The 25,307-nt window shown below is 38.5% G+C and overlaps 1 protein-coding gene across 8 annotated transcripts in view; it reads left to right on the plus strand.

Annotated features, from left to right (window-relative positions):
* The first annotated feature begins 847 nt into the window (after positions 1-847).
* Positions 848-25,307, plus strand: part of grin2bb (glutamate receptor, ionotropic, N-methyl D-aspartate 2B, genome duplicate b) — a 105,530-nt gene continuing 81,070 nt past the window's right edge. For 4 of the 8 annotated variants that reach the window (XM_077570101.1, XM_077570094.1, XM_077570099.1 and 1 more), the window contains exons 1-2: positions 3,298-3,931; positions 8,305-8,930. In XM_077570101.1, the coding sequence (XP_077426227.1) occupies positions 8,922-8,930 (9 nt within the window). In that variant the 5' untranslated portion in view covers positions 3,298-3,931; positions 8,305-8,921. Of the gene's footprint in view, positions 1,074-2,566; positions 2,622-3,297; positions 3,932-3,959; positions 4,942-8,304; positions 8,931-25,307 lie in introns of those variants that run through there. The other 4 variants (XM_077570095.1, XM_077570097.1, XM_077570098.1 and 1 more) reach the window with 4 other exon arrangements.

Here is a 25,307-nt window from a genome sequence, read left to right on the forward strand (position 1 = left end):
GTGGATGTAAAGATTATACACCCCTGTTCAAATGAAAGGTTTTTATGATGTAAAAAAAGTTTGGAAAAAAATTGTGCTATTTACTTAAAGCATAACTCAACACTTAATCAACTTTTTTTTTTGCTGACAAACTGTCTAAATCGGTGTCTATGAATGCTGTCTACATGTCCTGGTCATTATCTTTACATTTTAGTACATGTTTTTTTCAAGGTTGAATTTGGGGCAAAAAACGTTTGTTTGGTGCCATCTTAAGGTTAAACACTGAGCTAAACACAATTTGGCTGTTCTCTCATTAAACGAGACGATACATATTACGTGACTTGTTCCGCATGACGTAGTCGCCCCCGCCACCCACCGGGTCATTCTCGTACACGCCTCCTTACACGGCTTCTTAGTGAGTTGCTGCTGTCAATCACAGCCAGACCACGCCCAACCCTCTTCCTATTCGCAACCCAACGGTCCTCCAGGCAACACCCCCTTTGAGCGCTGATTTCAAATCTTAGTGAGGGGTGGAGCAAGAGTCTGACTTCCTGTTGAGTAATCAATTAAAGCAGGATGACGCCAAACACACGGGTTTTGCCCAAATTCAAGATTTAAACAAACATGTACAAAAATGTAAAAATAATGACCAGGAGACCTCTTTAAAATTGTACCTTTTTCATCAAACATATGCAAACTGATACTATTTCCAGAGGTTGATGCTATTGACCATTTGCACCGACGTCACGTGACTGCCCTATGACGGACGGCGGGAGGAAATAATTATTGAATGGAAGTGGAAGTGACCCGGAGCGACTTAGTGACTGTTATTTTACAATTTTAAAAGTTATTATTGCCCATGGAATCTATTACTTCTTACTACAGCCCTTTACCTTCTTTTGCCTGCTATTTTTACCAAGTTAATCAAATCGCCGACTTTGCCGGAATTCATAGAGCACGACTTATATCATTATGTAGTCAATGCCGTCTCTTCTCCTTACACCGGGGCTGATTCAAAAGCTTGTCGCTGGCTGAGTCTCTGGGACGAGATGCTACGCTCACACCGGGGGGGCAATATACCTCGTAATGCAAAGGTAAAACTTGTTTATCATGCTAACTGATTTATTTTTACACAGTCCGTTCTATATTGAAACGCTGTGATGATGTTATGTTACTATGTTTACTAGCATGAAACAAATGTGCAAGCTAGTAGTTTCATGAATATGACTCCGGATCCAGAGTGAAAAACTCCAAGCACAAAGACAAAATCCCCCTTTATTAAACAGGCAAATGCACTTTATAGTTGTGAAGAAGGTGCATTTTAAAACTAAGCTGTGTGTTCGTGTAGTTGGAGTGGATGCTAACTATCTGGCTCGTTTATGTGATTTGAAACATGCAATTTGACACCTCTGTTACAATCTTTGTTAGAGTGCAAGTTTATAAGTAAAATGTTTGAACATTTATCTACTAACCTCGCAAAAAAATATCGCTGCAAATCCGTGAATACTTTGTGGGCTCCTTTCTATTGTTGCTGCTATCAATCGACGTCGTTCGTCTTCATTAGTAAGTATGTGATAAAAAGCGAAATTTGGTTAACTCATTTGTCTGTCTGTACAACCGACCGCACAGCAAGATATGACCATTTTATAAGATAAAGGATTTTACGCTGTAAGAGATTCAATGGTTACAATACAGGCAAGTGGCTCTTTTGCCGTCCAGCGTCCCGTAGGGGGCGTTCCCATGAGGGCTGTGACATCACGTGCAAAAGGCAATAGCATTGCAAGTGGTACCAATTTAAAGCTGATAACTTTTTTCTTGCAAATGGTAGTGAACACCTATGTAGATTGTAACTAATTTTAATACACAAACATACATATTTTTATGCTCGGAAAGGATGACATTGTAGGATACTTAAAACTTGATCTAAAAAATGTTACTCTTAATGCACATATATCACATATCACTAATTATGTTGTATCTCTTCACTTCAGACGATCAGTTAAGATTGATCTGTTGAAATTTGTGAAATGCTGAAATCATGGCATCTGGAAGGCAACTACGCTGGAAGACAACTACACAGCTAAATTGTGTTTATCTCAGTGTTAAACCTTAAGATGGCACCAAACAAACGCTTTTTGCCCCAAATTTAAGCTTGAAAAAAAAACATATACTAAAACGTAAAGATAATGACCAGGACATGTAGACAGCAGTTTATCAGCAAAAAAAAAGTTGATTAAGTGTTTAGTTATACTTTAAGGAAGTTTTGGTATAGACTGTACTTGTCACGGTAGTTTTAATGCAACATACTTTTTTTACCTATACTTGAGTATTTTTGTTAGAAGAAACTAGCTATATTCTGCTCACTACTTCTATTTGTATTAATCTATTATTGCTTGGCAATCCACGTTTTGGTTTGTCCTCTGGACTTCCTTCGTGGGGCGCTGTCACATGATCTGCTTCACCAATCAAGTGGAACTACAGGTGACGGTCTCTCCATTTGACCAATCAAACGTAACCAGACAATCACGTGACCTCGCACAAAGTGTCCTCGGCTCCCCAGCAGCAAAGTAGATGTTTTTAGCGGTAAAATTTTCACGAGAGCTGATAAAAACAGGAAAGAACGGCGATGTAATCTCTGCCTGGTGAGCTTGTGGTGCTGTTTAATGAGAGATTAGGAAAAAAAACAAAGTTATTTTCCTTAATTTGTGTTATTTTATAGCTGAAGATAAAATTAATGAAGTTACTATGCTATTGTTGGACATTCACATTTTACATTTTCGTATTGACAATTTTGAGTTTACGTCACAAGTCAAAATGGCGGCCAACTCCGTTCATTGAAAAGTACAGGACTTTGAATCGTTGTAATTTTATTTGTGAGGATTATTTTAATTTCAAAATGTGATGAAATGTCGTTTGACCACTATAACAACATGTCTGGTTTGTGTGCTAGTCACATGCAAAAGCAATACAATACACCGTTTGTTTACACAGTGTAAAGGAAGCATTTGCATTGTAAAAAATATCAGAAATGCCTGGATGTCTGGAATTGTTAATAACTGGTGTCCATTATTTGGAGCATGCTTTGATTAAAAATATATATTTATATATATCAAAAGTTATTCACCACCAGTTACTCAGTAGCCTACAACTACTACTTGCCAACAGAGGGAGCCATTGCTCTCACTATGCAAGACTTGTCTTCCCAATTGTTGCAGCATCCCTTTTGGAGCGTCTCATTGAGCATCCTATGAGGGACCCCACCTCAACAGAGCTCTCGCTCTCCTCATCGCTTTCTCTCTCACTTTGGAGGAGAGCAAGTGAGCACACTTTGAGTTGAGCGTTGCGCCTCACACCAACCAGTGGTGCTCTCGCCGCCACACTTTTGCGAGTGCCATGTCCAACATCTGCGCATGCAAAGGCTTTGCGCTTATCCACAGGGAAGCTTGCGTCTTTCTTTGAGGAGGAAAGCAAGAGAAGACACCCCGAGACAGTGAGGGTGGGGGGGGTTCAAACTGAAAGCCCCCCACTCTTTGCCTCACTAAAAAGAGCAAACACGGAAGGCTTTGGAGTATTCCATTTTTTCTTTCGTTTTATATTTTTCCTCTTCCTCATCGCGGTGCTGGGAGGTGCTTCTTCTTTTCACATAGTCTCTCTGTCCGTTATCTGCCTCTTCATCTATTTCTCCATCTACCTGGTGTACAATTTTCTCTATTTATGACAGACTAAAGTGGACTTATCTTGCCGTCACCATCGTTTCTTTTCCTCTTTGTCACTCTCTTGTCTTTCCATCTCTTTCTGTGTATCTCATCTTTTACCAATTTGGATCAATTATACTATGAGAACAAATCTACATGAATGACTTTCCCCCTTTTTTCCCCTTCTTTTTTTGGTCCCCCTCCACACCCATTTACTTTGCACCACACTCTTGCGGGATTCTTAGATGTTACTCTAGGTAGGTTAACTATCGTTTAGTGTCTGTCTATCTGTCTGTCTGTGTGTATTTGTGTGTGCTTTATGTATGCATAAAACACACACCAATTAATATCACGCACATGCACTCAACCACGGTTGCCCAATCTCAAGGTCGGGGTACAAAATGGGTCGCGAGTGAATTTTTAATCGGGGCGACAGTTGACAGAGTAAAGCTACTTTTCTTGGTTGATTCACATATGTTGTAATAAATTCAGTCTGTTGGGTTTTATTAATGTTATGGTATCGTTGTTTAGAAGTTTGGATAGTGGGGAAAAACATTTTTAATTTGTTTTTTTGTGGTGAAAAAGTTTGAGAAACAAACTATGTTCACATACCGCCTTCCTTTTCTGTATTATATGCACGTCTTTTTGACTTGCCTAAATATACCAATACATATTGTTGTCAACAAAAAGTTTTGCCTTTGTTGGAATCTCTTTCAATACAATTTTGGCTAGTAGGTAAATTACATTGCTCATAAAATTGAGTCAACATGCTTTGAGCTATCTATTCAGACTTTTGCCATTAATTCCAAATGCCATATTTATTCCTCCTTTACCTTCCCATACATTTACAAGCTCACCCTTTATAACTATCCAAATATTTGAATCAGTGAATTAACTATGTTTTTATTATTTTATCTATAGCCTCATAATCTTCCATCTACTTCCCCTTTTAGTGTTCAATAGGCAGAGAGACAGACTGATAGACAGATGATAATAGACATGTCTCCATAACAGACATGACTAAACGACCTCAACGCCGCCACTCTGTCGCCCTCTTTTTTGTTTTTATTGCTCTTACACCTTTTTCTGGGCGCTTTTCAACTCAAGGTGAAACATTGTCACCTTTTTGTGTATAGGATGCCCTCATGAAGGCAAAATGGGCTGCTCCTTTTTGCGTTGCCTTTGCTTTTGTGTCTCATCTGCGCTGCCCTGTAAAGCATCTCTACTGTGCTCTGTACATTATGTGTGGCAGAAAAGCGATAATTAGGTGAGTAGAGCCTATAGCACAAGTGAGCATGAGCAGTAGGTGTGTGCACATAGGACTGAACTGCATGGAAATGTATTGTGCATGAACTTTCCTCAGCCAGCAGCTCCCCTCTTGCTATTTAAACCTTTTTTCACCCCCGCTGTGACTAATTGGTTGTTTCCAGGGCCCAGCTTTTAATCTTTATCCGTCTCCTATCTATATGTACGCGTGCTGTTGCATCTACGTGAATTATATGCAGCAGTAGCAGTACATCACCTGATGAGGATTTGAGTGAAAAAAGGAAATCCTCACTCCTTGACCTTTTCTAATTGGTCAAAAAGTGCTTAAATGTGTCCAAGTGGCTCTGTAGGCTTACATAAGTTGACTCAGTCTTTGAAGTGTGGCACATAATGCAGGTGCATGTAATCACGATTATGCAATTAGGTTTGTCTGTGTTTTCTCGTCATGGTGCATTTTGAAAGGAAAGTTGTATTATTGCTAGTGCTACAGTAATTGCAATCTGAACTCTGGACATCCACTGTATAATAAAATAAAATAAAACTACCCATGCTTAGATGATATCTGAGGTCCAAAAAGTGTAGTAATTAAATTGTGTAATGTGTCAAATTAAGTGTGCATGTAATTGATTTCATATTGAACAGTGGGACACTTTCTGACACCATACAAGTTCCATTTCTGGTTCTTTTGGTTATCATCACACTTTCCCACCTCGTCAACGATGTTAAACTTCTGTGGTAGCCCCCCCCCCCCCCAAAAAAAAAATCCAAAGAAAAACAAACGCACACTTGCAGCCTTTAATGCTCTCTGAGCTGAAGTCTCACATAATATGTTTGATGGTTTCAACTTCAAGCTTTGTTTGACATATTTAAAAACAAGATTACATTTAGAGCAAATTTAGTGACGAATGAGGAAAATGATATTTTTTAAAGCAACACTATGGAACTTTCAGTTTGCGTTGATTATAGCGCCGTCACATGGGCAAAAGCGGTAATGTTATGCCAGAAGGAAGACCATATTTCCCACAAGGACATTGCCTCGTTTTTTTAATTTTTTTTTTTATAGCTCACACCAGCGAGTGATAGTCGGGCCAATGTTGGTCTTCGACTGTCCTATTATCCGGGTTGCTTGTCTTGTTCTTTTTTTCTATTTTATCTCCTCAGGAAAAAATTTCAGTTGATTTGCAGCTCATTCAAATTGACTTCCATCTTTGTAACGAATGGGGAAAGGGGGAGGTGACGTATGCCATAAAACAGTCAGCACATTTGTAGTTTTTTGTGTGGTCGTATTTTTACCATCCTCCACAAATTTGTGTAGTGCTTGGAAAAATTATACCGACCCCCTCAGGCCATGACAAAGCTACCATTCAACTAGTTTTAAGTCAATGTTTTGTTGAAAATATTTTATTAAGGTTGAAAAGTTCCCAAGTGCTACTTTAAAGCAGACATAAGATCATGTTAAAAGTTTTCTCACGGTGTGGTGCATTGAAAATACGATCATTTAAGGAAAAAACTTTGCCAAACTCATCTTGCTTAAACCACACTGAATGCTGTTAAAAGTTTCAAATAGATTTAAAGGGTGCAATTCTGTGCCCAAACTGTGTGAATGATTTAGACGAGTGGTGAGGAGATGCTACGCTGCTAGCGCACGGCTGTTTAAATATAAAGTCTTAAAAGGACACGACCACCTCTTGGGTGTGAGTCTAATGAAGGATTTATGTTCAAAAGAGGAGTCATTAGGAGTGTGTGTGCATTGTTAACATCCCTGATTGGATGCAGCAACAACAGCAACAACAAGCAGTACTTAGATTTTACATCCAGTAAGGATTAGAAGATATTGCAATTATCTGCATATACACACAAATAAGTTGAACAGTTGGACATCGGTATTCAAAAGTTTAGGGAATGTCAAATAAAGTTCAGCTGTAAAGGTTATATAGTGCATTATATTTTCGTGAGGACAGTATACAAACAGTACATCTTCATCAACTGAAATGTAAGATGTGATGGAACGTGGTCAGTTTGTCTACTGATAGTCTGTTTCAATTTTACAATGGGTTGTTTTGAATATGAACGAATAAAAATAAATCATTTGTCCCGGAGTCAAACTGTTCCTGTTAAACCTTTAACAGTTCCTTTAAAATTCTTAACTGTCATGCAATTATAAAATGAGTCTGAGTACTGCTAACAATAAATAAAGAACAGCGAAACACCAACCCGTGATTCGTACCTCAATCTTTTGAAGTTTAATCTTGACTCTTGCCTTCCTGTGCGTATTTGCATGTTCCCCCCGTGCTTTGTGAGACATTTTGTCCTGAAAACTGATCCAATTGAATGACGTCCGGGTCGTTTGACTTTTGAGGTTCCACTGTTTATGTGCATTAGAGTAACTTTCAAAATAGAATTTCCGTGAAACTCATGTTATAGATTTATTACGCACAGTGAAAATTCACTTTTGAAAACTACAATTCACTTATTTCAAGAAATGTGAACACTGTGCTGCAAAATTGTAATTAGGTAGGAATTTGCCTTCTAAAAAGTAGGTATGAGTTCGAAGAATCGAATAATCGAGATTGAATCGATTTTCCTCTTCGAGCCTAATATTGATTCCTAAAACCATTACTCCTTTATTTTAATACCTCTTTTTCCCATAAATTTATAAGAAAATAAAATTTTAAACCCTGAGGTGTTTTATTTTTTAATATTTTACTGTTTCCTGTTCACATTAATTATTATTTTTTCTTACATTTATAAAATAATTACTTATTATCATTGTACTTTAAGACATTTCAGAATATTTTTAATTTATATGTACAATTATTGAATTAGAATTATGAAAATATTTTTCCTCTCATCCTTGCTGATGCCAATGTTTGTGCAACACTTGAGTGATTATAACACTTGACTTGATGTTCCAAAATTAATCGATATCAGATTGAAGTGAAGTGAGTCGAATCGAATTGAATATAAAATAAAATAATAAAAATCGAAATCGAATCAAACTGAACTCTCGTGAATCAAAATCGAATCGATTGAGGAAATTAAAATCGATACCCAGCCCTACTAAAAAGTATTCTCCAATGTGTTTAATGAATCTATATCACGTGTTTCACTATTTAAAATGAACAACTGGGGAAAAAAAAATACAATATTGTAATTTGAGATGCATCTCTATATCATATGACAGTTTGCGTACACGCAACACAAAAGTAGTTAGTGTTTCTTGTCCTCAAACAGAACCGCAAAACTGCACACAAAAAAAGAAGCTCCAGCATGTTGACATTGATTAGTCAAGTGTATGCAAAGTGATGCTCATCCTTCCACAAACAAATCATTTTGTGACTCTTTTTCTCCTTCTCTCATTCAGACTGAAGAAGACGAGCGCAAACGTTGAGCCGATAAAGCGATAAACACGGCTGGCTAGAAACCGAAGTCAACAAGTGCATAAAAAGTCCACGAGGAAAAGAGCAGGAGGAAAGAAGAGGAGTATATATAAATACATACGGTACACTGCTTCTCATCACCTTCTCATCTCCACGGCAACCGTGTTTCGCACAGACTTCTGGGAGGAGACCTGGCTGAGCTGTCGCCAGCGTTGGTGCAAGCGAGAGGAAGGAAAAAAAATGCCAATGAAGCAACATCCCTTCATGATGTTCCATCACCCTCGGCCCGCATCTTTTACTTTCTTGTAATTCACATCTTGTGGTGGGCAAGTTGAAATTCCCACACGCTTGGGGTTGACATTATTTCCGTTACCATTCCAAAGCTTTACAAAACTCGTAATTGAGTTTACAAAGCCCCTACAACCTCACACTTGGCACCCCCCAATTCCTCTGCACTGCCCAGCGCCCACCCCTTCAGGCTTCCTGTGTGCGACTTCCTGTGCCCACCTACCCTTCATCCGAGGCTATGAGAGGAGGAGTCGAATCCCAGCTCACTCCATCATGCCAATTGTGAAGAGCAGTGAGGAGATCCGGGCTGGCAATGTTCAAGGTAGGCCAGCGAGCTGAGTAATTGCACAAAACTTTGCCCAAAAAGTGCTGGGCCATGTATTTGGTTTCTGGGTCTTTAATAAAACAATTTAAATAAAATTCATCATACGCACACAGTAAATTCTGTAGAGTACATTTGACTCTTTTTAGAGTCAATTTGACTCTATTTAGAGTGGGAGCAGATAGACTCAGTTTTCAGAGTACTATTTACACTTGGAAGAGAGTAAAATCAAGAATTGCCCCAAAATAAACAAAAGTCACTCAAGGGTTGAGGAACATACTCACGACCTTCAGTTTGGAAGATTGCCGCACTGCCAACTGAGCTATGCCCCTCCTACCGTTTGCTTATCTCCATGAATAGACCAAAAACATATTGGAGTTTCGAAGATTCCAGCTGACACGAGCGATATGCTAACACACAAGCAGGAGCTGCGAGCAGATCGACTGTCTCCCAAACTGAAGTTCATCAGTTCGTTCCTCAACCATTGAGTGACTTTTATTTATTTTTTAGTCAATACTTGATTTTACTCTCTTCCAAGTGTAAAATATTACTCTAAAACTCTGTCTATTTGGTACCACTCTAAACAGAGTCAAATTTACTCTACAAAATTTACTGTGCACCAGAAATGCCACTTATTAAATGTATTTTGAGTTCAGATCTCCACTGATGCGTTTTGCGAGTGTTTAGGCCAGTGGGGGGGAAAAAAAGGACGAGCATGCACTGACTGACCACTGGAGAATGACATTGCCATGTACAGTAGTGGAAAGGTTGTGGAAATTATCTTTAAATTACGAAAGCGGAAAACGTATTATGTTGTTCATTCCTGGGCATCATTAAAAGCCTATCTATCTATCTATCTATCTATCTATCTATCTATCTATCTATCTATCTATCTATCTATCTATCTATCTATCTATCTATCTATCTATCTATCTATCTATCTATCTATCTATCTATCTATCTATCTATCTATCTATCACCAATGCATTTCAATGGGTGTGAATTGTACATGGATTTGTGCTACTTGTTCCCTATGTTGGGGTCGACGGTAAATACAGAGGTGCCTTGAGTTACAAGGGAATCGACTTGTTGAGTTTTTCGAGATATGTTCCGCCTTGGACATTTTTTTCTGCTTTGGACTTAGAATCAAAACAGATATCAGTGCTACTGTATGTGGTGGCTCTGATCTAACTCACTTCGCAACAAGTAGCAGTTTGGCCGATTGAACGAGTGAACAATAAAAATAAAAAAAGAGGCGTTATGCTGTTTTTTTGCCATTCACAGTTGAAGTTTACAGCCAAACCTAACATGAAACAAATATAATTACATATTGTGTATTTGAAACAACCATGAATCTTCGCCGTTTAGTACTTAGCTCAATGCTAATGCTAGCACATAATGCAAAATGCCATACACGCGCAAATGAATAGCATTCAAGGATTTCCCAATAAAGGCCCTACACAGTAGATGCTTCCTTCACACAAAAAAAGCCTGCTACTCTATTTAGGGAGTCATTACACTTTGACAATCGCTACATAGCACAATGCAATAATAATAATGTGTCTTTTTGAAGAACTTAGTGACACATTTAGATTCAGCTAAAAAATGACAGCCTCCCTTGACATATTCAAGTCTTGCCATTTCCATCTTTTCCGAGTAAGCCCATTACTGAAGTAAATGATAACAAGGTTATGACTTCAATAAGCACACAGCTTCACACGGGGAAAACGGGTCTAGACAAATGTACAAAGGTAGCAAGCGGGATGGTACGAGACACTAAACTTCTTTTTGTTCGTAGAGACTCAGAAGAACGAAAGAAACATAAAGTGGCAGCGGCATGTCAAGATAATGTTAAGAATTGTCCGCAATGATACACAAGGCATACAAACACTAAAGACAAAAGGCAAAGTCACAGATACGACATCCAAAAGACTAAAAAATTAGCACTACAGAGATGCCTGACCCACGTTTTCTGTTTTGTTCTTTAGACAGAAATTGACATGATTTCGGAATTAATTGTGATTTACAGTACACGTGCGTCACAATAATTACAATATAGTAGAAAATTTCATTTATTTCACTAGTTTAATACAAAAACGGAATCTCAAATAGTATGCAGATTTCACTGAACACATGAGAAAATAGTCCAATTTCTGCCTAATTTCAATATTAAAAACGATTTTCATTGTTTCTTATAAAATGTTATTTATTTATTTATTTACTTATGACAGGGTGACTTAATGGACATATTTTTTGTTAAGGTATAATTAACAAAATTAGAGGGAAATAAATCTTTAAATTGTTATAAATATGAACATGATACCCTGCCAATAGAACACTTCTTTTTTTTTTTGCCAACTGTTAAGGATTCATTAAAAGTGTGGTTCATTACATTTCAAACAAAATCCAACTTAATTCCTGCTATATTTGGTGAACATTAATGGGCAAACCACGTAACCTTCACAGCCTCTTTAACTTGTGTGTGAAATGGAAAACATGTCAAATCCCATCTTTATGCGCATCCTCTGCTAGGGGAATGGCTCCGGGATTTCTCTTTGGCTGTCTGCATTGTGCGGATTACATCCTTTGCCCATCTTTTTTTTTTGTCTCTTACCCCCTCAGCTTTGAGCGAAAATTGACTGGCAAATCCAAACGGCGCTTTTCCCACATGTGCATTCACCGCAATGTGATGAAGCATCTCATTATGATCCATGAGCATGACTCACAGCAGGTGTGGGACACGATGGCCCTCCCGCAACAAAACACGACAGCTTCAACACTGATCTACTATCATGATAAGTACCGGTGCTATCATCAACGCAAAGGAAAACAACACAATTGAGAGCGTACAGAATGCTTGGATGCAGCTTCTGAACTGAAGAGGGACGTTTGAAGAATGGTAGTTATTACAAAAACGGCCAGCAGGTGGCAGAAGAGTATAAGAGCTCAACCGGGGCCATGTTGCAACAAGCTGTTTTCCCCACTGTTTTAAATAGATTTGTGAATAATGATGAAACTTCGCTATATTCTTATGCTAATTGCTGCAAAACGGGAATAGAAATATACTTTCATTTCCTGATGAAAGAAGAGACTCTAATCTTTCTTTTGGTAGGTACCATGTTTTTATAGCAACAGAACAGAATATTCTGTGGGCCTTGCAAAATCAGTCAAAATCCAGTGAAATAGCCGGGAGCGAAGGGGGTTGTTTCAGTGAAAATGGCTGGGAGTGAATGAGTTTTTGACAATGCATTTCTTCCGGTTGACCTCAGTGCTGCCAAACATGCTGTGGTATAACGTGGTACTACACTGAAGGCACACAACTCTAAATTAAACCTGCTGGTAAACTAAAAAAAACAACAACAAAAAACAATAAAAATAGTCCTTAAAAAAATCTGCAATACAGCAGTTATATATAGCTGGGGAATACTATACATATCAATATTGATACTTTGTATGACTCCCTATCGCGGCCTGACACTCCAGCGTACTGACTGTGAACACCGTTCACAGTACCGTTTGGAGGACAAGCACCCCGTTGAAAGATGTGTGAACAGGATGCCAACAGCTTTGTGCACAGGCGTCGCTCTCACTCTGCGAGTGTGAGCAACAAGGAGGCCGTGACATTGCCGAATCGTGATGTTGCATGTTTTTGGTTTGTGTATTGAAGGGATTACGGGAGCCGAGCACCGACTCACTTGTGATGCGGGCAGCAGGCGCGTCCCCCCTGCTCGAGTGTGCGGACTGTGTGCAGAGTGGCAGCAGTTGAGGTGGAGCACGCGCGGCAGGAGAGCGAGCGGCAACAAGATGTTGGCCGCGCACGGCCCGATGAGTCACTTTTGGATACGAGCTGCCACGCGTGAGCAGCTTTACAAATGTTGATTGAGTCGTGGAAGGATTACAGGTGCTGAGCAGCCTGGTGTTTGCTGTTGACTCAGAGACGACTATAGGGGAGGGGGAGAAGAGAGGAGGGCATGTGCAAAGTGGTGACAGAGTGACTCAGGGATAACTCCGAGCTGCATTTTTTCCCTTAAATTTATATTTTTGTTAGTTAACCACATTATTCCAGTTATTAATTTAGACTGCAGTCTAAAATGATAATTAATTACAGCCTCTAAAAATAGAACAACGAATGCCCCAATTTCTTGGATTTTGGACTTTACCCACAAGGCCACGTCACTTAAAGGCACACATCTGTCACGCAAATGCTACAGTTCACACAGCACAGTAATAACCGTTTTTAACTCATTCACTGCCATTGACAGCTATACTTTAAAAAAAAAAAATTTGAACTATTTCTATTAGTTTAACTTTTTTTTTTGTTTTTTTTGTTAACAAGAGTATGAAAACCTAGATTTTTTTTGTACATTTAGAACAGATATAACATTTGTAATTAATCGTGAGTTAACTAGTGAAATCATGCGGTTAATTGATGCCCCTAATTTTTAATAATCTTTTCTTTTAAACAAAAAAAACATTTATTTTTAATCTTTTTTTTTTTTTTTTAAAGAAAAGATTATAAAAAATTATTGGCGCCAGGCGATTACAATTTTTAAACGTAATTAATCGCATGACTTCACTAGTTAACTCACGATTAATCACCAAATTTATATCTCCAATACAATAAAAAAAAATCTAGGTTTTCATACTCTTGTTAACAAGAGTGGGAAATTTTTTTAAACTAATAGAAATAGTTCAATTGAATTTTTGACGTCTATAGCCATCAATGGCAGTGAATGAGTTAAAGGGGAAGTCAACCCCCAAAAATGTTTTTGTCAATGAATATATATAAATATGTTACTCTGTTTAATATTGTGCTAGTGGAATATGAAATAATTATGACCTCACTAGTCTAAACGTGACATTCTGATTAATATTATATTTGTGGAATGTGAGTTTTGAAGCAAAATGCAGTCCTTTTTATTCATCTCAGTGGGCGTCCATTTTGCTACTTGCTGTCGACTGAAGATGACATCAATGTTGCTCAGGGCTCAGGTAACAACCAATCACAGCACAGCTTCAGAAAACAGGTGATTTGTGATTGGTCGTTGCCTGAGCCCTGAGCAACTGTGATGCCATCTTCAATTGACAGCAAGTGGCAAAATGGCCGCCCCCTTAGATGGATAAAAACAGCCGGATTTTGCTTCAAAACTCATATTCCACAAATGTAATATTCATCAGAACGTCACGTTTAGACTAGTGAGGTCACATATAACATAATTATTGTCAATAAATCTTTAAGGTTGACTTCCACTTTAAAGCAACACTTAAGAACTTTTAGTTCACGTTGATTATGGCGGTGCCATATGGACAAAAGTGGTAGGGTTTTGCCAGAAGTAAGACCATATTCCTATGAGAACCAGATCATAACGTCGTGAAATCCTGGTGGAACTGCGAATTCCCAATTTTAACTCTTAAGCAACATGAATAACCAACAACGTGTATTCGGATGGTCAATATAAAAAAGAAAAGTGACAAGCAAGTGCGAATCGCATCCTTTTTTAAAAAAAAAAAATTCTACCTCACCCTCCCTACACCTCATCATGTGTGACTGTGATAGAAGGAGGAAGAGCTAAGAATAGAGAGGAGGGGGCCCGATGCTGCGATGCCGCCTCTACCCACGCTGCTGCGCTCCCTGGCTTGCTGCTCAAACAGCGTTCGCCCCCCAGATCTGCCGCACAGATCTGCAACGTGTGCAACACAATTGCTTTCTTTTTTTTTTCTTTCGTTCAGTTGAGCTCTCTTGCTTTCTGTCTTCAAGACGCTGCAGCCTTTTTTTGCGTCCTGGTTGCGAGTGACAACGAATAACACGCTCGCAAATTTCATCGGCAACTGCCACTTTGCATGCCACGTCCAAAGGGGGCCTTTTAATGCTCTTCTGAAGGTTTTCCACATAGATGGAACACGCTGACAGAACAAAAGAAAAAGATGAGATGCGCGCGCTGAGGAAAAAGGGTTGAGGTGCGAAGATGAAAGGAAGCGGCTGGGGTGAGGGCGGAACAAGACGAAGTAATATTTGGTGGCACGCTCCTCAAACGGCCAACAGAAAATAGACATAAGGATTCACAAGAAAATGCGTAGCAAGAGTCACACAACTCTGGAGAGACGCGCCCTCTTGGGAATCGAAGATGGAGGAAGACGATCTGATTGCAAGCTTCTGAAAGTAATTGGGTGAATTGCAATCAATAGCTGACCTTTAATGGGAAGCCAGTGAAGAATGCCAGTCAACAATTGTTTGACCTGTTGAAGCTCAGTTCAACTTTGCAACAAGTGGCAGTTTGCCGGATGTATTTAGTAAATCTTCTTCAAAAAAAGAGGCTTCAAGTTGTTTGTCACTTTCGGCTGAGGGTTACTGTTAAGCTAAGCAAAAACAAATGACTTGTTTGTTTAAAGCAGCCATATCCCCTACCTGAGTTTTAACATAAAATAGGAAACTCTGTAGGCACATGGGATATTATTTAGCATGCATGTGGTGGTGCTGTTGTTACCCTTTAAGACAGAGATAGACCGATATGTTTTTTTTTTTTCATGCTGATACCGATTATTAGTAGTCGAGAAGGCAGATAAATTTTTTTTTGGGCATCAACATTTTTAAAAATGAAATTCCTACTTTTAACTTTGTTGAAATTTTTGAAAGCATATGTTTATTGAACAGCTTGTCAGATTAGCAAAAATGTTGAAGTTTTTTAAAAATATTTTTTTATAGGCAGTTGACATCTTTGATTTCAAATTTGAACAAAAAGTTCAGGAAGCTTCCCGGGTCCCGTTAAATTAAACCTTAAACAAGTAAATATTGAAAATCTCCCTATAGTTCTCAAAAATATTTTTTTTCCCCCAAAATTTCAAAATAAACAAAATGTTAAACTTTCTTGTAGCTTTGTTGTAATTTCAAACAAAAACAAAAGGTGCGGAGAGTTCACAGAATTAGCAGAATCTCTTATGAAGTAAACTGAAAATGTATATAAATTAGGGCTGGGCGATATGGCCCAAAAAATAAAATCTCAATATATATTTTTTTATATTTTAATCTAATAAACCCAACAAACATTTATTTAAATATTTCATTTAATCAAAACTAATTCCTGTGCAAAATTTTCTGACCACAATAATGTATACTGACAAAAACATTTGGATGTAACAAAACATAAAAAAACAACAGCTTTTTGTAATCAAAGAGAGAAAACTCATTTTCACAATTTAGCAAATTTTCAACGGTTCGATTTTTAAAATTGCGATTAATAGAGTTAATTTGATTTACTCCTCAGCCATAATATAAATTATTCCCTGAGGTTATCATAGTTTGAAATTGATTATTCATCAAAAAAAAAAAGACAGATACCGGTATTTGTCATAATGCCAAACATTGCCCCGGCTGGTAATCCATACTTATAGCAACAGATATCTAAACACAAACTGTTCCACAACACATGTAGGTCCCACTGTACTTCCATTCCGTAGTTCTGCGTTGATATTTTTTTATATTTGCTAATGCAATCGGACAGCTGTATCTGTGCCGCCACCTGCTCATGTGAATATGTCTCTCTTAGACGCACAGTGGGGCGTCGGAGGGGGGCGGTTGGGGGTTTTGCAGGATGTCACCTAATTAGTGGCGGCAAGATCAGGAGTTTTTGGAAAGCAGAAAGCTGCCGAGGTGAGAATGACACGGCTCCTCCCTGCAGGGATGACACAGCTGCAAGAGGAAGGAGCGGCGGTTGTTAGCGAGTTCCTGGGCGTCAAAAGGATGCAGGGCACGGGGATCAGTGGGCAGGAAGAAGGGTTAAAGGTGAGCAGTGCTCCCGTCAAGGGGGCAAATTGTAAAGGGTGAAGGTGGAATGATGTGGTGTGATATATCGGTGCTGACAAGTAAAGTGAGACTTTTCCAGATACGCTTTTGAGTTTCCTTGCGAGCTAATGGTGTGAGCTCACTGCAGCAAAGTGGGCAAAAATGTCAGCTGGCGTCACATGGTCTTTTTCTTGAGGAACGTCTAAAAGAACTTTGAATGCATTTGTGAGGTGAGGACATGGTTTATAATCTGTGAAATTCATCTGGGAAGTTTAGAGTCTGATTAGATTCTGAGTGACGAGATGGAGGCAAGCATGCGTTCTAAATTGAACTTGGTCCTATTACACTAAACTAATGAGTAAACTAACAGAAAAATGACGATTTGAGGATTCTGTTCTTTTTTTTGCTCTACCTCCGATCTAATGGGCACACAGTTGATACAATGTCACCAAAAGATGTGAGATTTGGCCGAAAGAAGCAACAGGGTTGCTTTGATGAGCAGTCCTCTCTGGAGCTCAGTTATAAAATAAAAATACAACAAAAAAAACATACTTGCTATCTATCTATTTTTCCACTGAATCAAATATGTTAATTCATTCACTCCCAGCCATTTTCACAGAAGCAATCCCCTTCACTCCCGGCTGTTTTACTGGATTTTGACTGATTTTGCAAGGCCCACAGAATATTCTAAAACATGAAACATACCAAAGAAAAGATTATGGTCTCTTCTTTCATCAGGGAAAAAAGTATATTTCAATCTGTTTCCGTTTTGCAGCAATTAGCATTCGAATATTGCTAGGTTTCATCATTATTCAAAAATCTATTTAGAATGCTGAGTAATTAAGTTTTTTTTCCCCAACATGGTCCTAGTTCATTTCCTATTCTCTGCTGCCACCTGTTGGCCATTTGTGTAATAACTGCCATTTCTTCAACCGTTCTTTGCAGTTGAGAAGCTGCATCAAAGTCTTCTGTATGCTCTAGCATAAAAAACCCCAAAACAAAACATAAAAAACATATAAATACGTCTTTGGGACACTTAAAACATTTAAATTAATATGTATTTATAGGCTTTTGGGTGTAAATAAGTTAATCTATTCATTTTTTTTATAGAATAATAGAGATGGGCAAGTATGTGTGTTCCGATCTCCAGTTTCAATCCCAGTGTTGTATTGCGCAAATACTACAAACTGAATCCACAGCGCCTCTGCTGGTCGCAACCAAGTACTGCACTGCATTCTGCCTCACTTGATCCAATCCACACAACTAATCAACAATGTATTCCATACAACAACAGCCGTAATTCGTAAGAATCGATCATGCTCAACCTCAGTTCATGCGGGAACAAGTGTGAAGACCTTAGATGTCGCAAGTGACAGCTCCCGAAATAATTAGCATCAATTTTACCATAGCAGCAGATTTTGACTAGTGTTATGCAACTGTTCCCGGGCGTTCTCCCATAATGACAAGTATTAAAGAACAGGATGTGTCCCACAGCACATGTGATGTCTCCGTGAATATAAATCTGTCCATCTCTTCAGCCAAACACCATTCAGACCGCAGCTGCTCCGCTCTGAGCGGGGTCCCAAAATTGAATGGGCGCACAAAAAAGCTTCACGCATCAGCCCAAGACACTGTTATTGCTTCTGATTGTGTGAGGAGGAAACATTCTGGATTTTTCATGTTATATCTTGCGCAGTTCTTCAATTTCCTTGATTATCATCCAAACGAACAATTAACAAATTGCACCTCTATATTAACTCATTCACTGCCATTGACGGCTATAGACGTCAAAAATGCATTTGAACTATTTCTATTAGTTTAACATTTTTTTCCCACTTTTGATAACAAGAGTATGAAAACCTAGAATTTTTTATCGCATTAGAACAGATATAAAATTTATGATTAATTGTGAGTTAACTACTGAAGTCATGCGATGAATTACGATTAAAAATTGTAATCGCCTGGCGTCCCTAATTTTTAATAATCTTTTCTTTAAAAACATTTTTTTTAATTAAACAAAAAATGTTTGTTTGTTTTTTTAAAAAGACAAGATTACTAAAAAAAATGGGGCATTGTTCTAAATAAACAAAAAAAAATTATAGGTTTTTATACTCTTGTTAACAAAAATGGGAAAAAAATGTTAAACTAATAGAAATAGTTAAAATTATTTTTTTAAAGTCTATAGCTGTCAATGGCAGTGAATGAATTAATTTTAGATGGCAGAACATTCAATAAAAAGCGTCACAGTGCTTTAAAATCAAAAGAAAAAAAAGACACTTTACTGTCCATGTTAATGCTGTCAGTGTTTGCAGTCTTTTGAGCCACGTTTCCTTCTTCTTTTTAAAAAATGTATTTATTTTTTTTTCTTTTTGATATATCCAACGGACTTGTAATATTGCAATAGTGTCACCCTGACTGCAACTCAACACAGGCTCTCATGACATTCGAAACATACAGCAGCCGCAAGTTGTTTTTGAAACAATGATGACCGGGCCCCTCCGAGGGTTAAGGGCCCCGTGATGCTACGGAGGGACATGTCTCTCTGCTGTTAAATTAATTCCGGAGCAGTAGATATACCGCAAGCTCGGTGAAATAAATGACTTCAATGAGGTAATGAAGACCCCAGGGGATTGATGGGTCCTCAACCCTTCCGTCTCCTTCTATCTCGGCATATGTGCGTGTGTTTTGCGATCGCGCTGCTGCCATTATCATCTATGTGAGTGAGTGTGTGTGTGTGTGTGTGTGTATTCGCACTGCCTTGTCTAGTTCATTTGGCTGAAGAGAGCATATAGTGTTATTTAAAGAGCCGTGGCAGCCTCAGCGCGACAGTGGAGAAATGTAGTGCGTCTCATTAGCCAAGAGAGGATTCTTGACCAGACAAAAGTGCACTTAATTATACAACCAAGAACGTCGTCAGTGAAAGTAACATTCTCTCTTTTTATTTTGGCGTGACCATGACTAACTGTTCCATGCCGCCATGATATGTAATTTTGCATGATCTAAGACAGAGGTGGGCATCGAGGGCCGGAGTCCTGCAGGTTTTGCATGTTGCCCTTCTTCAACACAGCTGATATATGATCAGCTCATCAGCAAGCTCTGCGTAAGCCTGATAACGATCCTGCTGATTGGAATCAGCTTGTGTTGGAAGTGAGAAACCTCTAAAACCTGCAGGACTCCGGCCCTCGAGGACCGAAATTGCCCACCTCTGATCTAAGATATAAGGTTTTACCCTTATTATTTTACCAATATAAAAGAGCTTGCCTTTCCCTCCAGCATCAATATTCATATTGAATTTGATCAGAAATCAAAATTCATCTCGAATGCGCTTACACGACCAGACTCACCGTTTACAAGTATGAAAATGTAAATACAGTTAAAATAGACAAAAAGTGAACGATAGACGTAACAGCGGATGAGACCTTAACAGTACTGTACTTATCAAGTCAGCTTTATCTGTTAAGCCAGCAACATTTAGGCTGCTAACATTCCACTTCCTGTTTGCGCTCTTATTAGAAACCTATTCATACCCCTTCCGGTGCACTACTTAGCGGACCGAGGCTAACTTTAGGAGCATCAGGGTTTCCCATCATGCTTTGTTCTAGTTATAAATAACACAATTGCTGTGCTATGTCTCTTTAATGTTTTTTTTGTTTTTTTTGTAAAGACGGTATAATATAGTTACAGTGGTGTTGTTTCCAGTTAACTTTTTTGCAACTTGGTGACGCCTCTGTATTTGCTGTATTATTAGAAAAAAACTCAAATTAAATGCAAATACATAAATTAAATAAATAAATAAATAAATCGATAATAACAATAAATTTATTAAATGAATTAAATACCTTTGATGTGTGATGGAGCTGTAGCATTAAAATAAGTTGTGAGGCAATTGTGCGTATTTTGCTAAGTGTCGAAAATAGTCTGGCAGGCGAGTCTCTTCACACAGACTACACATTGCTGACTTTAAGATGTATTTTATTGCGTTTTTTGATATTATGATGATTATTATTATTGTTTACATGGGCTTTCTGTACGTTTTGACATATATTACCCTCATAAGTTCCATTTTCCATTTCCATAGCTTTCATCAAAATGTTCCTCTCTGATATCACTTGGGCATTTCAGTGTTGGCATTGGCATCACAAACCAGTTACAGTAAAAACAAATCAAACTGGGTTGTGGACTGGATGCTCACTGAGTTGATGTGTCACATGATGGCTGGGTTTTGTGTGACGTACGAGGTCTATTTTCAGGAAGCATTACAATTGTAAGCTTCTACTGTATTCCCCCCCGTTCTTTATATCTCACATTGACATTGAATACTTTCTACTGACAGCTAGATTAGAAAGTATTTATTAGTGCTTGTGACAACCTGTCTTTCCACACTGCGATTAAGTTGTCACGGTCGATTGCATACACGGCCATCTTTGGACAAGTTTTTTGGCAAATGTTCTGTCAGTTTGTCTTTGCGAATTGATTAATTACAGAGGCTGCAAATAGAAAGTGTGTTGGCTTCCACTCACCACGCAGGGAGTCATTACAGCCGTATGACGTCTGATTACCTGACTGAGCACTGCGGTGTGGCACAGGTTTGACAGACAGTCGCCACCCGGTGTCATTCACAAAACATGGTAGCAGATTTTTTTATTTTTGGGGGGGTTTCTATTGTCAACCATGTGCATGAATCGTTTCTTGGAATCCCTTTTTAGCTTATAAAATTGAAAAGGACCTTATTCCCTCCAAGTGTCTTAAATACATACAAAGATTGAGGGATGAGCTTCATGATTTATTGGTGGTTAAGTATTCTGTCGATTGTGTGGGAATGGGCAGTTTTCTAATTGAGAATGTGACTGGATGCAGCAGAGGCACTTGACTCTCAGTACGCTGTGCAAAGAATCACAACACGTCAGAATCAGACGAATAACTCCTCCGGGCAGCATTATTCTGCTCATTATGACACTGAGTTCACAACAGTCAAAGAGTTGGAGATGAATAATCAAGACATTTAATCAATGAATTGATTTCCCTCAACTAATCAAGAAAATATAGTCAAATAATACCAATAATGGTATGAATGAACCAAACAGCGCATCGACAAATCCATTTTTATGCCCTTTCCTAATTCCTGTTATTTCTGTGTTTCTGCTTTTTAATGAAGTCCTCTTGGGCAATATGATAAACAAACCAACGCGTCTTATTAGTGGAATGATAATAGGCATGATCAACAAGCTGACAATTGACCTATTAAAAATGTTACACAGCACCGCTGAATGTTTCTAAATTATTGAGGACATGTTGTGACAATAAGTGAAAATGCCAAATGCTGTCTGCTCTTTCTAATCTCCTTTGGGATGTTTCGACTTTCATTTAAATGTTTTTATTCTCATGAAGGCTCTATCAGAGATGTGCCATTATTCAAAGTGCTTCGTACGATCCTTGAAATCTTTTGTTATTACATACGAATGATGTGGCGTGTTCTCAGTAAGCAGAGATGCCAAACGAGCCGCCTTTACCTGCAGCTGACCACCCACTTAATGTAAATGGGCCCTTTTAATAGATATGCCTGTCAGCTCGTGTTATCCACAATGGCTTTCACGCGCCGTACCACCTCAAATCTCGAGGGATATCGTAGAGACAGATTACGTGCGCCTACGTGCGTTTGAAATTGCGGGGCACGTTCCGTCTTAATGCCGCTCAGTCTGCTTGGAGCTGCTAGTAGACTTGATCGGCTGGATCGGGACCGGCCGATATTTTGCGTTTTATACAAAATCTAGGATCGTCTCTAATGTCTTAATTTGCCTGATCGATCAATGACATCATTGATCGGCTCCTCCATGTTATATTCAATGTTTATCAGTGTGTTTTGCAGAATTTTTGGGGTTTATTTTTTATTTTTTTGGCCCCATGCATGACAATTGGCATCAATTGTACGTGCATTTTCGCTATTTGTGAGTCAGGCCAGGCCCTATCCCACGCGAATGGCGGCGGCCGTTTAAATAGATATATTGCGCCATCTTTTGATTGAAACGGTGATCGGTTATAATTTTTTTCCAAACTCGCTAATCTATGATCGGCCGAAGAATCCTCATCGTGTAAATCCTACATGCTAGCATGTATTTGAGCAGGAATGGTGACTCAGCCCGAAGTCGTACTGCTTTGTACATAGTTCTACTTATGTCACGTAATATACTGTATGCAGGGATGTGATTTTTCCGCTAATTCCGCTTTTTTTTTTATCTCCCCCCCCCGCCCAAAAAAATACGATTTTTTTAAAAAAAAATTAAAATTTTTTTTTTTTTTTTAGTAGTTCATTGTGTATGCACATGACTCCGACAGATAACATCTTCTGCTATAACAAAGACATTTGTGGTATGCTCTAATATGAGTTACTTTTCATTTGGTCATGATACAATTATTTGTTCATGAAATTTGAACTCTTCAACATTATTTATGTGTGTACTTAGTAATCACATTAGTTAGATATGATGATATTCTCAGTGATAGTTTTTAAAAGCAAAGGCAGTCCAATGTTTTTGAATGTGACTGATTTTGGGTTGACTAAAACTGCCATTTTATATGGGATAGTTCAATATACATTGAAAATGTATGCTGTTGTTTTGTCTATTTCTTTGTCATGTGAGTGCATTGAAAGTACTTAAAATCACGGACCCTGGACCTAGCTGGGTGCCAGCGGCCCCCAGACCCCCGGCTAAATTTTCAGATAATTTCACTTTGGTCAAATCACATCCCTGTGTATGTTATATATGCTTCACTGAAATGACAGAAATAGATTTGACGTACCAAAATACATAAGTTCGCACAAAGGTTATTATAGTTGATGCAAATGAAAGGAATAACATAAACTAAAATTGAAAATAAATAAATAAAATAACTGTTTTAAAAAAGCAAAACTAACTAAAATGGCATTTTATGTTTATAAAACTAAAGCAAAAATCTAATTTTGTCTTTGTTGATTAATTTCATACACAAGCTTTCATTGTTGATTTTAAATGTATCCTTTTTGGTTTTAATGTAGGACCGTACAAAAAGAGGACGGTCGAATAGCTGTTTGAAAACAGTAGTTTACTTGATTACACAATAGTTTTTGTGAGATTTTTTTTGTTTTTTGTTTTTAAATCTTGCACTCTATAATACTACATATTTAGACAAAACAATTAAAACTAATTCTAAAACTAAGAAACACTAAACAAAAATGAAGAATTTTTGTAAAACTAAAATAATAAACCACTCTGAAAATGAATTAAACCTAAAAAATAAAAATATAAAATCTAGCTTGCTACGACCCATTTCTGCAAATAATACATCTTTGTTCACATACTGTATATCTATGCCAGCCACATATAGTGAGGAGGAGGAGGTACATTAATTACCCTGTATATGCATTTTTTTGTGTTTTTTAGTGACATTTTTGGCTCAATAAAGGTTAATGTGTTGTATTCGCACTATTTGATTAAGACGAACAGTTTGTATCTCAATGGATCATGCTGAATTTTTATCGGCAGGCCATTGTAGAGAGCTGCTCTCCTCATTCCGTCGCCGGTTTTGGCCATTTGACAGGCTCCCTCGATCGATGCGCTTCGCAAATGTTAGGTGCGAGATGACTGATGGTGGCCTGGCATGCTCGCGTGCATGTAAGGGCACGTACCGTCTCTTCATATTGTGCAAACAGAGGACGTGAATCCATCACGAGGGCTCCGATGTCGAAAGGCAAGGACACAAACGGTGCTTGACCTTCTTCATGGACCATTTGCGCTGTGCACATGCATCAGCGTGCCTATGAGAAGGCCGGGGTTCACCGCTTGGTCATACTTTTACGAGTTCTACGTATATACACGAGGGTGTTTTTGTGCAGCTGACACTTACTTTTTAATGCCGCTGCATATGTGGCTCTAATTGCTGCGTAAATGCTGTCAGTGTTCGTCAAGCGAGAGCGCTCGCCGCAGGGTTGGATGTCTGCGATTATATGATCCACTTGTGACACCCGCCATTTAAAAGATATTAATTAGGGAGCCCTTTATGACAGCGGAGATGTTGTATGGAACTGATTAGTCCAAATGGGCCGACAGCACCTACCCTGTCAGCCTCCATGGCGCCTGTAGCGCTTTTTGGAGATTCATTTTTTAATGTGAGGTGTGTGTGTGTACATTTGCGCGCCATTCATAATGATTAGCTTTGTATTTGTGCCGCCGCCTGAAATAAAAGGTGGTGGCGCGTTATCGGGGCGAGGGCAAGCAAGGCGTTGCGGTTGGCAACTTGTATCTTCCTGTCCATCACAGTGTTGTGCAAGCACATTTGAATTGTTACTATGGCAACAGAGCACGACTGTTACCCATACATATTCAAATGGTCGACTGTCGCTCTGTGTTTTTGTCATTTTTATAGCCTTGATCCCCCCCCCCCCCCTTTCTTTTGACCTGGCTCTGTGATTTCAATTACCCTTTTGCATATTTCACATCCTTTTCTCACATGCTGCTAGCAGATACTTTTGTATTATTTAAGTAATCCGAGCCTCCTCCTTTAACCTCTTGTTCTTCTTCTTCGTCATCTTGCTGTTCATGTCCTCTTTTCGGCAATCTTTT

The sequence above is a fragment of the Vanacampus margaritifer genome, chromosome 7, assembly GCF_051991255.1.
Source record: "Vanacampus margaritifer isolate UIUO_Vmar chromosome 7, RoL_Vmar_1.0, whole genome shotgun sequence".
Lineage (NCBI taxonomy): Eukaryota > Metazoa > Chordata > Actinopteri > Syngnathiformes > Syngnathidae > Vanacampus > Vanacampus margaritifer.